The sequence below is a fragment of the Pteropus alecto genome, unplaced genomic scaffold (genome assembly GCF_000325575.1).
Source record: "Pteropus alecto unplaced genomic scaffold, ASM32557v1 scaffold101, whole genome shotgun sequence".
Lineage (NCBI taxonomy): Eukaryota > Metazoa > Chordata > Mammalia > Chiroptera > Pteropodidae > Pteropus > Pteropus alecto.
In genome coordinates this window covers 12,872,504-12,889,887 of record NW_006432945.1, presented here as the reverse complement: position 1 = coordinate 12,889,887, position 17,384 = coordinate 12,872,504, and the positions used below count along the sequence as shown (strand labels likewise).

The following is a 17,384-nucleotide window of genomic DNA, read 5'->3' as shown; positions in this document are numbered from 1 at the left end:
GGTTATTCTGGGGAAATGAAATGACATAAGGGATGAGAGGGCTTAAGCACAAAAAATATTTAATTCTCGAATGGCAGATCTAAGACATACATGGCAAAGTGTTAATATTTAGTAAAACTGACACAGGGTATGTCAAGTTTCATTATTTTCTGTTCTCTGTATGTTGAAAATACTCAGGTTAAATACTAATACAAAGTAAAATAGGAAAACAATAACGTAAAAAAACCTATAAAACCTATGCTAGGAACTTTGCTTCTGAGCTGGCTTCCTCTTCAAAATATAATAGCAAAGATCTGTGGTCTAAAATACCTGTACTTCAATTCCCAGACAAAAAGCCAAGAGCAAGCAAAGATTAATGCTGGCACGTCAAAAGCTGGGAAGAAGGTTAACAGTTCTCACATTCAGCACGTAAAGGAAATGAAAGCCAATTTTCTTCTATCAAAAAAAGTAAATAGAAATGAGGAAGCACAAGTGAACCTGTTATCCACCATCTGAGAAAAATTTTAGGGAAAAAAAATCATACCTGTCCCAAAGAAACGCACGCACGAGAAGCACAAAAAACAGACTCCCAACAACATTCAAATGCCTGATCTCATATCCTTAGGCCCCAGAGAAGCTATGAGTCCCAACTTTCCAACATCTGGTTGGCAAGCTCTTCATTTTTGTGCATTTGGGCTATTAACTCCCTTATCATGTCAATAAATACCCCTTTTCTTGTTTAAGCTGTCACGATGGGTATTTGCTTATGCTAAAGTGTGCACTGCTTAAAATGGATCATATTCAATTCCTAATATGTGCAAATTCACATTTTACATTTTCTTACATGAAGTAAATGTAATTTCACATTAGTTACATTTCATTACATGAAACAGGATGTATTTAGTTCTAGTTCCCATCTTTCTAAATGTCCTTAGTTAAGCCACAGTGTGCTGCTGCTCTAAGGATTTAATGTAGATAAAAATAATCTCTATTTTCTCCTTCAAATCTCATATATGAGAGAGGAAAATATGGCAAGGACGATATTCTTTAGAATAAAAATGACCAATATAATTGTTCCCTATTAAAATGAAAATGCACTTCTCATGATCTTTCTTAACATTCAGCTTTTGTTAATATAAACTGGCCACTTAAGTTATAGTATAAGAAATATGTCCTTTCTTTTATTTGAAAAAGGGGAATCTGTTAAAAGTGACACCTTACAGAGATGTTTCATGGTGAATAAAATTGGATGAATTAAGTCAGTGGTCCCCAACTGACACCAGGGACCAGTGTTCCTATGACAATCTAATGCCTGATGATCTGAGGTGGAGCTGAGGCCACGATGCCAGCTCTGGGGAGAGGCTGCAAATACAGATAACGCTTCATTTGCTCACCTGTTGCTCACCTCCTGCTGTGTGGCCCAGTTCCTAACAGGCCACAGACTGGTACCAGTCTGCAGCCAGGGGTTGGGGACCCCTGGATTAAGTGACACTACCTTTTTTTTAAACATTTCTAGATCTTTTTCAATGCAATAAAGAGCATCATTTAACATATTTTTTTAAAGTTCAGCTGCCACTTACTGCTTCCAGTTGTTTCTTCTTCTGCACTAGTAATTCCAACATGAGGTTGACATTGGCCAAATCAAGGTTATCTTGGTCAGTTCCCAGTAAATCCTGAAATATTTGCCACCTGTGGCCATTCTAAAAATGAAGAAACACAATAACTTCTTAAGAGGATTGTTTTAGAGAGTCTGAAACAAATGTTTAACTGCCTAATATGTTTAATACATAGATATCAACAATAAACAATCATGTTCCAACCTATTATTTCCCAGCTAGTAGCTTCCCGCTGTGTTCTAATTGCCATTTAAACACTATTTCTTCCTTAAATGAATTTAGATAACAGATATGAAAGGCATAATCAAAATAAAGGTTAAGTCAGCATATCTAAAGGTATAATTTCCTGCAAAATAAGTGCCTGGATTTTAATTATTTGTCTAGCCATATCTTCAACTTTGTATTTGGTTGTAAGGTCGTAGTTTAAACTCACTTGTCTCAATAATTTGGGATTATTCCTCTTAAATTAAGAATCTTTCAAAAGTTTTTCCAAATTACCACACAGTTTTATCCCGCCATATCATCCTTCAAATGTCACATATTACAAGTCAATTGTCTCAATGTGATCCCACCACACACTGCAGATATGAAAGTTCTTTATTGAACAAAACAATCTTAAACAAATCTTTTAAGAAAAATCAATAATATACTAAGCTTTGATATCTAATATTAAACCAATAAAAACAATGATTTATTAAAAATAGTAATAAGAGTTGAAACATACGGTGCTACTCACTGAGTGGTCCAATTTGAACCTCTTTTCCTCAAACCTTTGCTTCTGTTTGAGAATGAGCTCATTCACTGAAAACAAAAACAAAACAAAAAGCACACATAATTTGTATTTTGTTAAAGTTATCTAATTGTTCTGTTTAGATGGGTTCTATTTTAACTTTAAAAAGCCCCACATTAAAAATATGCTAAGCAGAAAATGCTAGGTTTTTTATTTTATTTCAAATTAGAAACAGTTTTGCCACAGGGTACTACTGCTAAAACTATTATTACTACTACTACTATTACTATAGGAGAAGAATTCTTCAGAATATGGACCTACTCTTACATGTTTCAATGACACTACTGGCACGTGAAGAGAGACAATTCTTCACTGTGGGAGACTGGCCCATGCCCTACATGGTAACTAGTTGATTCCATGAGGTAGGCACTAAAGATCTGTATTTGCTCTTCTCTTTGTTTGTGACTTTTCTATACATATCATGGCAGATACTGTCACTTACCTATCCAAAATCCATCCCACCCTTTTTTTTGTCCTTCCCTTTCTCCATTAACCCTTTCTGACTTCTGCTCCAGAAGCAGAAACAGCAGGATGAATGCAAAACACTGTATAAAGAGACAGGTATTCTGGACATCTGGCATTCTCCTTTAGCCTCACATTCTGTCTAGCCACCTATGTAAGAATCTAAGAGTTGTGTCAATCACTTTTTTTAATGACACTTAAAAATGATACAGTACTAACAATATATAGTATGGAATCTGTCACAACTCAGGTAAGATTGGGAAAGCACCTGGTGAGTAGGAAAGAGAGAACTGCTCACTTATAAGCAATGTTTTCTGAATAAATTGGTGTTAGCACACACTTCAGGGGAAAGACTATTTAAAAAAAAAAATCATTCCAAAGACTCACCCAAGAAATTAGGATACAGATGGTCAATATTATCTACAACATAGTTACATTTGGGACATCTATTATTATCCTCCAAACTCTGATGAATACACTTGTAGCTATCAGCAGAGAAAAAATAAAAATAGGTTTGATTAAATCAGTGATCGAGTAATGAAATGGTCACAAAATATTATTATCTTCTATTCCTCATTTTCAACACAAGTAATCAGTCATCAAATTTATTTCAGTATATATTTTTACGTCTAAAAAAGGATACATAGGGCTTTTATTAGATAATAGTAAATAAAATTTTTTAAAAACAATTCCAAAAACAACTCTATTGAATATAAAACTTAAAAAGATGTACTAACTTTTAAGTTTATGCAATTTAAATAGTACATAACAACATCAAGAAAACATATGCCTATGATTTAGTCAGGCAAACAGACTATTTATTCATGTTCTTGGAGTGCTGATATCATTAATATGAAAAGAGCTCATTCAAATAAAAAAGAAAATAAGAGAAAAATAGAAAAATCAATGAGACGAAAATTAGCAAATATGAGAAAATCATCACCTTCACTAGGACAAAAAACTGATTTAGAATTTTAGCAATCAGAATGGAAAAATAAAGAAAACACTGTCAGAGTTAAGAGTACGTGTAGATATGAACGATCTCATGTACTGTTGCAGGAAGTGTAACTGCCACATTTTTAGAAGGCAAGCTACATGAAAAACCTTAAGGCTGTGCATCCCCTTAGACGTAGTGATTTTACTTCTAGGAATTTATCCTAAGGAAGTAAGCAGAGCTATATATGTAGAAAAGTGTTCAACTCAATTTAGAAGCAACCAAAACACTAGGAAATTGACTAAATTTATAAATATCAATCCAATGCAATGTAAACAGCCAATAAAAACAATCTAATAACTATTAACAGTTATAGTTGAAGAAATATGATTAAAAGAAATTTTTCCTTTCTTACTTTATATATTTCTGTAATGTTTGGCTTTTTACAATTGCATATTATCTTCTAACAAAAAACTTTTTAAATATCATTCAACCAAACCACAGAGAAATATCAAATTGACATTAGAACAAAGTTACTACAATGCTATACTACCGAATAAAAATGACAATCTAATACAGTGGATACAGTATAATCCAATTTCTGTCAAAAAAAAAAAAAAAAAAACTTGTGCATGCGTACATTTAAAATAAGCCCCAAAAGACATTCAGTACAATGTTAACAGTAAATGCCTCCAGATTGTAAAATTGTGGAAAACTTTTTCTTTATAGATGGTCTTTTATTCAAGTTTCTATAGTAAACATGTACTGCTCCTAACAATTAGAAAAAAAGTTATTTCCAGGAAATTACAAGATTGATTCATAAAAATGATTCCTAAAAAGAAAGCATTTCTTTTATTCTGAGTCCAAATTACTACAAATTTATTTCAGCTTTATAAACTGAGGCTAATTTTTTTATCTACCTACTCCTCCCCACCTTATCAAACAAACAAAAAAGCCTACGTCCATCAGGTTTCTCTGTTCTGGTTATTAATTACTTTCTCATCTCACAATTGTTACAACCAAGATAAGTAAAAGGGAAGAGGTTATATAGCAGTGGAGCAGTGGTCTTTGGCACAGTACAGGGGCCTAAAGATTACAGTAAGTGTCTGATGCATAATAGATATTCAAATACGTACTGAACGAATGACTTGCACAAAGTTCCAGAAACAATATCACCTCTTGCAACTATGACAAGGCTAGGATTACCATAGATAGACTCTATATAGGGCAGGAAAAAATCCTACATGGAAATTTCAATGAATATTAAATGTTTTGTTGTTGTTTTTATAGTGCAAGAGAGAAGAATAAAACAGATATGCAAATTTATTAAGAGTTCCAACATGAAAAAACTTATAGTCTACTTAGGAAAAAAGGAAATGATTTAATAAAGCAGAAAATACTCCCGCATGACAAGATCTAACCCTTAAAAAATCCGCAAGGTCAAATAAAGCAAATCATGAAGGAGAGACCCTGGGAAGGTTATTAAATATGAGAGACAGGGGTTGACAGATAAGTAGAAAGACATTTTGGGTTTTAGCTCTTGGCTTTTAAAAATGGTAGTTAGAACATGGGCAAATGATGTGACAGGACGAATAAGTCGTTAAAGCAGAGGAAGAGTTTGTCAATATACAGGAAATTATCCCAGAACATCCTCCTTTCCTTTTTCAGCATCCTAATCACATCCCTTGTCAGTAGGTTTACTACCACACCACCCTCTCTAGTCTGGGACACAACCAGAAGGAACTATCCTCAAGAACAAAAATTCAGGTGACTTTTCTGCACTGCCCTTAATAATACTTACCTATACTATGAAATTAAAATGCAGCAAATTACATACCACTGTATAAAAATGAAATGACAACAAGATGCATCAAGTTCATCTTCGGACATCTACTACCTCACTAACACCCCAGGTAGACCAGCCCTAGTTTGAGAAATAGTAACTATGTTATGTTATTTTGTACTTAACTGTGTATGTGTCTGTCAAACCCTGTTCTATTTGCTCATTAAAAGCAGAGATCTGCTTTACTTATCTTTATACTTTAAATGTCTACCACAATTTCCTCTTCAAGAGGTGGAGCTTAATAAATGTTAAATAAATGAAAAAAATAGATATAACAACGACAACGACAACAAAACACTTCTGCTGCCTTCTAGGTCATACAAAACCCTACTAGAAATCCTCGCTACTCCTTACCACAGTAAGCTCTCATTCATCTAGACTACTTGACCATCGCCAGCCCAGATGCAGTGTTTTGGATTCCAAAAGAAGGGTAGGTGCCTAGACTAGTGACCAAAATAGGTGGGCATCGAAAAATAAAAAGGGTGTGTATCTTAGATCTACTTGAGAAGTTTTCAACAGTTCTCACACTGCATCTCTGAATAAAAATTATTCAGTACCACAGTGTGCTGATATAAATGGGTGCCTGTATCGCTATTAAGTATATATCTGATAATAAAGAATATTTCTCTATAGCTGTACATAGCTGCTGTTTCTTCTATTATGTCTACCTACAAAATATGAATATCTTTTTCTGTGTAAACAAGGATGAGTAGATACAGAAAACTGAATAATCAAAAAATTCTCAAAGAAAGGACTATAACAAGAACAGCAAAGGCAAATCAGAAACAGTGGTCATATATAATAACCAGGTAGAAAGAAAGACTTAACAGCAAGATACAAGATGATGAATTAGTCAAAGTCTCAAAAGGCAATGTGGCACTCAGGCTTGATCACAACAGATATGCTGGGAGATGACAACACTGAGGGAACCTGTTAATTATAATTTGTAATGAAGCAAAATAGCATATGAGGACTTAGGAGACATGAGGTCTGAGAAGCAACATGCAGGGGAAAAGCTGGAAGCAGATTTTATTATGTGTACTTTACCGCAACTAATTTTTTAAAATAAATACACAGATTAATGTGCCATATAATCTAAAGATAACACTAAGCAAAGTGTTAAAGAAGAGAACAGAGAACTTCTAACCCTCTATATTCTTTTCCAATGTCCTAGCTGGCTTTATTGGCCTCACTCCTATCCCCACAAGTGACTTAAAAGTGCTTTGTCTTGATTACTCAGCAACCCCTCCCAATTTTCTAAAAGGACAGTTAAAGCTCTTTAACAATTAATACACCCTAAGTTTTAAAATCCATCTGTAAGGCCTATGGTAAATCTTTGTATTTCACAGAAATTATGCACCAACCATATGCTTACTCCTTTAGCTACTGAACCTGTAAGTATATCAGTCAAAGAAATACGATTACATGATAACCAAAATAGTTTAAAAAAACATAACTTCTCACTGACTACATTTACAAACAACTGCTTACAAAAGACAATTTCACTAAATAAAATCATCTTACCAAAAGCTGTGGCCACATTTCGTCATGTATGCTTCCTCAATCATATCAAAGCAGATAGGGCTAAAAAAAAAAAAAAAGAAAGAAAAAGAAAAATAATCAACACTTTTTTAAAGTAGAGTAATTACAAATTGGAAAAGGCAAGCATCAATGCCAACAAAATCATATTTCCATACATAGCTAAGTTTTCAAACATCCAATCAATGAGAAATGAAATTTCTATTGAGCTGAATGAACTTTAGGAGATTGCAGGCAGAATGACCATTTGTTCAAGATGGCCCTAAGAGCTATAAGCTCTAAAATGAATTAAATGGGTAATTTAAAATGGGCCAATATTTTAACTTGCCCATAATTTTTAACAGCGCAATGCAATCACAAGTCTTTAATAAAGTTCTATTATCCTTGCACTCAAAAAAAAACACCTACCCAGATCTACTAATCTAAATGCTCTTTTATTTCCTATCTGAAAGATAACTAATTCTGACTGATAAATTTACAATTCTAATTTCAATAATTCTTCTAGGTAATTACGACAACAATATTAACAATACTTAGGACACATAACTAATACTTAAAATAGCACAAAGTATATCCATTAAAACAATGACATATTAACCCATTAACTTCTTTCAACAACATAGTACTGGTAGGTACCTATTACTAGATCGATTTTATAGATGAAGAAATTGAGATACACAGATTTTTAAACTCAGATCCATGTTCTTTACCACTATTTTATACTACTTCCAGACACTATGCGTTAAATACCAAGTCATAGCAACTATGACATAGTTCTGGCCAATGAAAGGTAGTTATCAATCTCCGAGAGGGTACTGTCGACCAGAAAAATGCAAAGTCTTATTAAAAGATTTCCCTTTATCCTTCCTTCTTCTTCTTTCCCAAAACTCTGGTGAAATGTCCAGATATACAACATCTTGAGATCATGAACCATAAACTAGGAAGACAGGATACTGGTTTCCTGATGACATACTTGAGCACTGCATCAGCCATGGATTGCCCACCTCTGGACTTCACATGAGAAAAATAAATCCTCACTTGCTTAAGTATTTATCGAGTTTTCTGTTACTGGGATACAAATCCAATACTTACTAATGATACATGACACTTAAACTGTAAATGAAAGTTCATTGACTCCTTCAAGAAAAATTCCCTTGGCATAAACACTATCTTAGAATGTGAGGTTATAAAAAGTTATAAAATCTCAATGTTGCACAAGCTCGAAGTTTGACCACGTGTCTTGGAGTTTGACCACGTGTAATGTGTTGGCTTAAACTGCACTGGTCTTGTCAGTTTTACTGTTAGACTGAAAAGTCTCCTCAATGTGGGGATTTGGTACTTTTTCTTTTGAGACAGAGTCCACCTTGCTCCTGCTTGACAGAGTTAAGGGAGCAGGGCTGGGGGTCCCTCTTGAGAGCGTGTGGGTGAGCTGTGCAGGCTGCTCTGTGATCTCAGTGTGTGCAAGAGCAGATCTCAGGGAAATAGATGTTATGTCATAGGCACAGTTCCTGCTGGGTGCTCAATGCAGATATCTCAGGGCTCAAAACCCAGAGTAGATGCAACATTTATTTCTATCAATACCACCTTTTTAAAGAATTTCATTTCTTTTTAGAGCAGCTTTTGGTTTACAACAAAATTGAGTGGAAAAAAGAAAAGGAGGACTGCAATGCATGTGGTAGAATGTGTCGCACTGATGCTCAGAGTTTCAGGCAGTACCTAATTACTATCGGATCTGTAGAAAACAGCAGCTTTTAAGGAATGGCTTCTGAGTAACATGTAAATTAGAGAGAAGAAAGTCTCCGCGCCCCCCCCCCCAAGCTAGCTTTTAACCACACTGAATGTCAAAACTTCCAGCAAAATGCAGTTCAACTGAAATTAATCCCAGGTATGCCACCTACAGCTGTCTGACTTCGGGCAAGTAGTTTGCTCTTTCTAATCTGGCTATTTTCACCTGTATATCTGGGATGATATTTACATCATAGAGTCACTGTGCTAATTAACAAACTGTAAGTGCTCAGTACAACTGCTGGTATACAATATTCAATAAATGGCAGAATACATGGAAAGAGAATATGGAAAAATCTGTATCAGTGATGGAAACTTGGGAAGAGTAGTATCCACCCAAGCTAAAAACTTCAAAGAATTCCTACCAGAAGTAGAATAAAATAAAGGAAGATAAAAACTGACCTACCATTCCCCCTTCCAAGAAAAGAATGAAACATCAAAGGAAATACAGAAATATAGAGGAGATCCTAACACAACTAACTCTTTCTAATTTTGAAGAGCAAGAACGTATCCAGAATAGCTTCTGAGAAAAACTATAAAGAATCCATTTAGAACCCATTCCACTCTGCCAGTCAATAGCATTCAAGGAGGATGAGCTTAGCAGGACCTAAGCACAAATACTGGCATAGACAGTATATGAATTGGCAGCCAGGCCAAACACTGTACAGATATCTGAAATGTTATACAATCCCCCAACACTTTATACAGACCCCCGAAATATTTATGGACCCCTAACAGTGGCATCATCATAAAAGGGGAAGAAATCACAAATGGATTAAACCTCCTGCTGGGACTGTTCCTGACCCCTTCACCACCATAACACAAGCAATTCCTGTAAATCAACATGCAAGGCAGAAAATCCAACAGGAAAAAATGGAAAAGAATGTGAATTCCTAATTCATAAAAGGGGAAAACACACTGCCTTTTAAGTATATGGAAAGATGTTCCAACTCACTAGTAATCAAAAAATACAAATTAAAACAATAAAATAACGCTTTATCCCCCATTAAATTATTAGAAAATTGGAAAACCAAGTATGTTAGCCAGCTTACAGAGAAACAAGAATCTTCATGCAAGACACATTCTAGCAACCAACTTGCATTGAGTATTCATACACTCACATCCAAATAATCCCACTCTTGAAATTGTATTTAAATAAGTATAGATATATACATCTACGCATCCCTGAGTATGTGTAGTAATGTGTGTATATATGTAAATGTATATATACATGTGCACATATATATATTTATATATATAAATGTAGCTCTGTGCGCAGCCAAGAAAAACATCCACATCTGTCAACAGAATATGTATGAGGATACTTGCAACAAGCCAGATACTTATTGTGACAGGGAATTAGAGGCAGCCTTATGATCAGAATTACTAGAATGAAGAAGTAAAATGTGCTTGGATACATACTATAAAAACATGTAACAGTCATAAGGAAGGAACTGAAGGTACATGGAGCAACACAGGTAGATGTTTAGTCAAGTTAAAAATAGAAATGAAAATGAGATGTGGCACAATACAATTTATATACATATAAACATGCAAAAAAGTATATTTCACAGTGATACATACAAAAACATACACAAATCACAAAAGAATAGAAAACCAAAAGAGTTCAGGAGGATAAGAAACGAAATGTGGGGAGGAATACAATCCCTTATTCAATAGGGTCTAAGAATGTCATCAATAAGATGTACCATTATATACCACTAAAAAAAGAAACAACTCTGTTGATTAAACTATAGTAATACTTTCTTATCCATTAGGAATTTTATTTTATGCTTCCCTAAAAAGTTCTTTCAGACTAAAACAAGTTTTATCATATACCACTCTTGTGACAAAAAAAATACACATATAATTAGGGTTTTCCTACAAATTCGCATTCTTCAATGTCTAACTTTTCTGAATGACTTTTTGACTAACTCACTGATATCCATATTTTCCACACAATACTGTCCATTACTTTGGTGAGGTAGCATTTATTAAGAAAATATATAATAAAACTAAAAGCCATTGGTATTGGGATCTTAAGTCAGGTTTACATTTAGCCAGCTAAACTACATCTGACTCCAGCTTTAGGAATGTTGCTAAGCATGTCTAATTCACCACATCCCAGGATCTCCTCCACCCCTCACTCCCACATACATTTAGTTCATAGGAAATAAAACAGTAATTCACAATGGTCTCAGAGACTTTCTTCCAATCTGCTGAAACCTATACTCGTTTTGAAGCAGGCATTTGTTATGTTCACACATCTGCATGAAATACAGCTACCTCCAATTAACAGAAAAGGACTTTAAAACAAATATTCCGAATATGCTTAATGACTTAAAGGAACACATGCATATAATTAGCAGGAAAATGAAAGACATACAAAAAACCAAAAGGAACTGTAGAACTGAAAAATACAATACCTGAAAACACAGCAGAAAACATGGAAACGAAGAGAGAAAGTAAAATGCAATTGTTTAAAAAACCACAACACTAGAGACACAGGATATTTCCATGGTCAACAGACATTAACCAAGTGATAATACGTACTTTCGATCCTTTTTACGAAAGAAACATCAAAGTGAAAACTATAAATCCCTAAAATATTCATCAGTTTTACAGAGCACATGAATCAGCCCTTTGGTGTATCCACATTGTATACGCTTAGAAGCCATCTTGGGTATCAAATTGGTTATCGTAGAGAGACCACATTCACATAACTTTTATTACAGTATATTGTTCCAATTGACCTAGTTTATTGGTTATTGTAATCTCTTACTGTTTCTAAATTATAAATTAAACTTTCTTATTGGTATGAATGTACAGGAAAAAAACACAGTATATATAGGGTTCTGTACTATCCGTGGTTTCAGGCATCCACTGGGGGTCTTGGAACATAACTCCAGTGGATAAGGGAGGGCTATCGCTTCTCAGCCCTTTGGCTAAGATCAAGTGGATAAGGAGGGACGACTGTGTAACATCAGACTAAACAGATTTCAGGGAACAAAAAGGGACTTTTCAAAATAAGGGGATCAATTCATCAACTCTAAATGTGTGTACGCTACTAACAAAGCTTCAAAATACATGAAGCAAAAGCTGACAGAATTAAAAGACATAGCCAAATCCACAATTATAGTTGGAATAGTTAAAAGATTTTAACACTCCTCTTTCAGTAAGTAACTGACGGAACAAGTACAGAAAATCAACTGGAGTCCAGCGGATTTAAACAACAACATCAACCAACTTGACTATTTGACATTTTTACAATACACTGGCCTAGATACAGCAGAATACTCTTTTTTTTCAAGTGCATATGGAACATTAAACTAGATAAAGCTTATAGTGACCATGAAACAAGTCTCAATAAACTTAAAATTAAACAGCGTATTTCTAAATAACCCATGTTTGAAATAAGAAATCATCATGTTAGACAACAATTTCTGAGAAAGGACACAAAAGCCAAAAGCCATAAAAGAAACAACTGATAAAATGGACTTAAAATTTAAAACTTTTGCACTTCAAAAGGCACTCTTAAGAAAATTAAAGAAGCAATGGATTAGGAGAAAACATCACAATACATAGGACTGAGAAAAGATTTTTATCTGGTATTTATGAAAAACACAACTCAAGATAAACAACTTAGGAGAAAAGGGGGCAAAAAATTTGAACAGACACTTTATCAAAGATATGCAAATAAAAAATAAGCACACAGAAATATGCTCAACATCATCAATCATTAAGGTAACACAAATTATGTCAATCAGATACTACACTACATAACCACCAAAATGACTAAAATTTAAAAGAAAGAAAACATCAAGTGTGCAAGGATGCGGAACTGGACCTCTGATACAGTATTGTTGGTAGAAATGCAAAATGATTTAAAAGACAAGATAATGGTTAAAAACTTGAGCTCTAAGCCATAATGCCTGGATATAAACACTGATACCACTATTATTAACCGTATGAATTGAACTGAGTTACATAACCTCTCTGACTTACATTTCCTCATCTACTAAATGGGAATTATAAACCTATCTGTACCAAACAGTTGTTGCAATGATTGAATAAGTAACGTTAAACACTTAGAAAAGTGCCCAGCAAAAATAACAACAGCTTATACTGGAGCACGTATTATTATTATAAATAGTGTACTGAACCATTTGTTAGCATAGCACATTCAACCTTCACTTTATGGAGTGGAACTGGCATTTATGATAACTGAGTTTCAAGTATCTATAAAAGAGGCCTCAAAACAGTTATCTGTGATTTTTACTAAACCCATTTTGCCTCATTATCTCTGAGCTAAATGCCCATCCTTGAACAAATACTGAGGCCAGAGGATTCCAATACACTAGATTACTTGGGCCGGGGATCATGTGTTCCCACTCTGAATTTGAGGTAGAGCACCCACCCCAAACCACACAGACTAGGAAGAGAGGATGAATTCCCAAAGGTAATACTAATAGTCACTTTCCTACCACAGGGGAATTATATCCCATAACTCACTGACTTTCAAAATTTTTTTCACCTTGATACCAAGTAAGACATATTACATTGTACATAAATATGTAACCAAAAGTTTCATCAAACTTTTCTGTTATCATGGCAGGTTCTATGATATGTCCTATTTTACTTCACTTTTTAATAGTTTAAAAACATAGTTATAGTAGCAATAATGGTCAACAGGTTTCATCTGTAGTGCTAAATGTGATTAATGGGTAATGGCTGCCTCACGTGCTATGTAGTGAGAAAATACCTGACTTCAGAAGAGTATTTAGCGTGTAAGCGAAGCAATGATGCCAGGATATGACAGTACAATTATGTGATTAAAAAGTCTTTCTTTGCATTAAACTGTGAGCTTCTTCAGCACAGAGTATTATTAATAGTTTGACACAGAGAGGCAGTCACATATTTAATAAATGGTAGGTCTATTTAATGTAAATCCTACCTACTTTTTAGATAATTAGAGTTACCATTCCCACAAGTAGCTTGCTATCTACTTGAAAATACTTGTTTCTGCTGCAGCTTAGAGAATAACTGGGACTTGCAGAGGTAGAAGAGATCATTTCAGGTAGCTAGAAAAACTGAGGCAGAGGCAGTAGTGAAAGAATAAAAAGTCATCTTCCAAATACAGGCTAGACTCAGTTTAGTTAAATGGATCATGTATAAAAATTTTGAAAAATTAAAGTACCAAAGACTTCCTTTGAATGTCAAAGATTTTTCCAACTTCAAGCTAAACACTACTCTCTTCTGTGCTACAGAATCTCCCTCTATAAATCACTGTTAGCAATTCCCTAGAGTTTGATAATACTTTCAATCCTCTGTATGAAAGAAAAATTAAAGCGAAAACTTTAACTTTTATATAATTTTAATAAATCCCTAAAATACTCATCAATTCTTCAGTGAAATATAAACTTATTCTCAAATATGATATAAGAGAAGCCAATATGTGCTATTTTAATGAAACATTTGACTTTAATCAACTGTTCTCAAGGAGAAGAGAGCATGTCATTATCACCAGAGGAGCTTTTGCAAACTACACTGCCCACTCCAGCCTCCAATTCTGATATGTCCTCTCAGGACGTGAGCTGACAGACAGGCAGGGGGAGGGCGTGGTTAGGGATAGAAACATTTCTCATGTGATTGTGGGACAGCTGTTTCCCTCCCATCTAACACATTTAAAAACCACTAGGCTAAACACATGTATTCAAACTTATGGATCTGGAGTTTTCTAATTCCATAAAAAGAAAGCACTGAATTAAGAATTGGGAGATCTGAGTTCTCATTTTGCCCCTTAACTGTCCAATCTGAAACAAAGTTACTTATTTCTACCTCAATTGGAATATAATTAAATTATATTATTCCCCCCATTAGTATTATATTAAAATTGGAAGTTCTACATCACTTCACGAAATTGCTCTAAGGATAAAATAACGTGTGAATATAAACATCTTTAAAATTTAATGAATAGGAATTATCATCATTATTCAAACTTCAGCCTCATTTAGATGTCAAAGCATAGAGTAATTTGGATTGGTTCGGTTTATCCTTAAAGCATGCAAGACCAACCATCCAGAGCCATTTAGAAAGGAGTAAGATTCCTTGAACCTTGCCTAATCCATACATCCCTACTCCAAAAGCTTGGCCAAATCAAACCTAGCTTGAGAATCGGGAAAATTGATTCCCATTAATGAATTCTTCTGAATATTCAACCAGAAAAAGAAATAATGGACTAACGAGATTCTTAAAGTGAAATATTCAAAATTAACTAAAGACTCTCAATAGACACTTACATATTAGCATATTAAAGACAATATTCTAATGTACATGGTTTGGACTCAGAGACTAAATTGAAACTTTTAAAAATTAGGTGTCAGACTAATAAAAATTTAAATAACCTTACCCCTAAAAAAAAAATTAGTGCCAGCTGCTTATACTCCCCTATCCTCATACAAGTCCCTATACAATGGCCAACAGTAAGCACAATGAAACTAGTATGGTGCCTGGCAGACAGTGAGCACAAATAAGTATTTGCTGAATTCATGATTCCCTATTTTCCACATCTTTTACATTATCTTAGTTTACCGATATGGATGCTGGCATGTTTTCTTTTAACCTAGTGAAAACTGAAATGGAAATGGTGGCTAAAAGGATAATTGAATCCTGCAAACTCTCACTTTGTTTCATTAGTTTCTACTTTATCATATGGCACTCTCTACTGAGTTGAGCACAAACACCTTAGACTCAACCATAAGCTCCTTAAATTCTTTACAAATAACAATCACAACTATAGCCTAGTTTCAATGAAAAATGAATGAATTCTGAATCCAGAATAATTTAAGCCAAAAGCAAAAATATGGATAGACGTTAATACAAGAACTATAAACTGTAAGTCTTGTCAATAACTTTCTATTACATTTACAGTTGACCTCCGAACAAGGCAAGGGTAGGGGCCCCCACCACCACACAGTTGAAAATCTACTTTTAACTTTTGACTCTACAGTTAGCCTTTTGCATGGTAGATTCAACCAATCACAGATGTTAAACAGTATTTTCTATCCAAGAATGGGAATGAGAAAATACTGGTTTTAATCCGCAGTTGGTTGAATCCACAGACTGGAAACCGTGGACACGAAAGCCAACTGTATTCATTGAAAAAAAAAAAAAAATCCACGTATAGATGAACCTACACAGTTCAAATCCGTGTTGTTCAGGGCTCAACTATAATGGCACCAACTTCGACCTCGAAGTAAATCAACTTCCCCTATAATGACGGTGCAAGCCAACTTCTTACGTCACTAATATTCTAAATCTACATACGATTTCCTCCAGAAAAAGGCACAAAATCCTACCAGTTCTCACTCAGCTCAAAGCAATTCTTTTTTCACAACTGTACCATTTGGATTGGGTTTTGGATACAAAATCCAATGAAAATTCCGAAACACTCTCAACGAGACAATCGACTCCGTCTTTCACTTCGTAAGGCTAACCCTCTATGTCAAATATCATAAATGAATACTAGTGTGTATAATTCAAGATGCCAACCAGAATGACAAAATATCGAATACCTAGCGTTTCTCAAATAAGAAGCTCCAGTATACCCTAATGCGTTATACAAGTGTAGTTACATCTGACACATGAATGATGTTTAATGACTGTGGTTCCCTCTTTCAAGACACTCAGTTGAGAAGTGAAATTTTTTGTGAACAGACTTTCTTGACCACAGTAGCCTCAACGGCAGATTTAAAAGTAGCCTACCCTTTGATGCAGGAGGAGACAGTCATCATACACACGCAAAAAGGATACTGACATGCAATACTACTCCTTTGAACGTCCATGCCCGTGTTTAGAGCACCATCTACCACGCTTTCAACAAGCACATTCTGGCCGACAACTCCATCCTTCATCATCCCAGGAAGCTTAACCCCTTTCCCTTTACAAGTTTAATTCACTTCAACAAGCAATCGGACTGACGGGAGACCTAATTCACCAGACAGCCAGAAAATTCAAGGCCCAACCTCCTCGCCCAACTTTCTCCTTTCATGCATAACCATTTATTATGACTTTCCATCCCGCCCCCGACTCGTCTCATTCCCTAAACTCCCTCCACCAGCACTTACCTCGTTAGTACCCCCACTCTGCCTCGGGCCTCCAACATTCCCCTAGGTCACCCTCCCAACTCCCAGCTCGAACCCCTCTGCAGACACGGCCACAGCAGCGAACAGCCCACCGCACGCCGGACCCATCGGCCCGACGGACAGAAACTGCGAACCCACCGACGGGGAGGGGGCGGCCCTGCGAACCTACCATACGAAGTCGTTGCTTTTGTCCTCGTAGGAGTTGATGAGCCCGTTGCACAGGGGGGCGAGCAGAGGTCGCTTCCTGCTGCCGCTGCCGAGGCCGGAGCTGCTCCCTCCTGCGCCGGCGCTG

The 17,384-nt window shown here is 35.3% G+C and overlaps 1 protein-coding gene across 1 annotated transcript in view; it reads right to left on the bottom strand.

Annotated features, from left to right (window-relative positions):
• COP1 (COP1, E3 ubiquitin ligase) overlaps positions 1-17,383 on the bottom strand; it is a gene marked incomplete at its 5' end in the record, with an annotated part of 101,619 nt that extends 84,236 nt beyond the window's left edge. Inside the window, 5 exon segments of the mRNA XM_025044000.1 lie at positions 1,560-1,679; positions 2,320-2,396; positions 3,235-3,332; positions 7,149-7,208; positions 17,262-17,383. Coding sequence (XP_024899768.1) covers positions 1,560-1,679; positions 2,320-2,396; positions 3,235-3,332; positions 7,149-7,208; positions 17,262-17,383 — 477 coding nt within the window.
• Position 17,384: the final 1 nt, after the last annotated feature.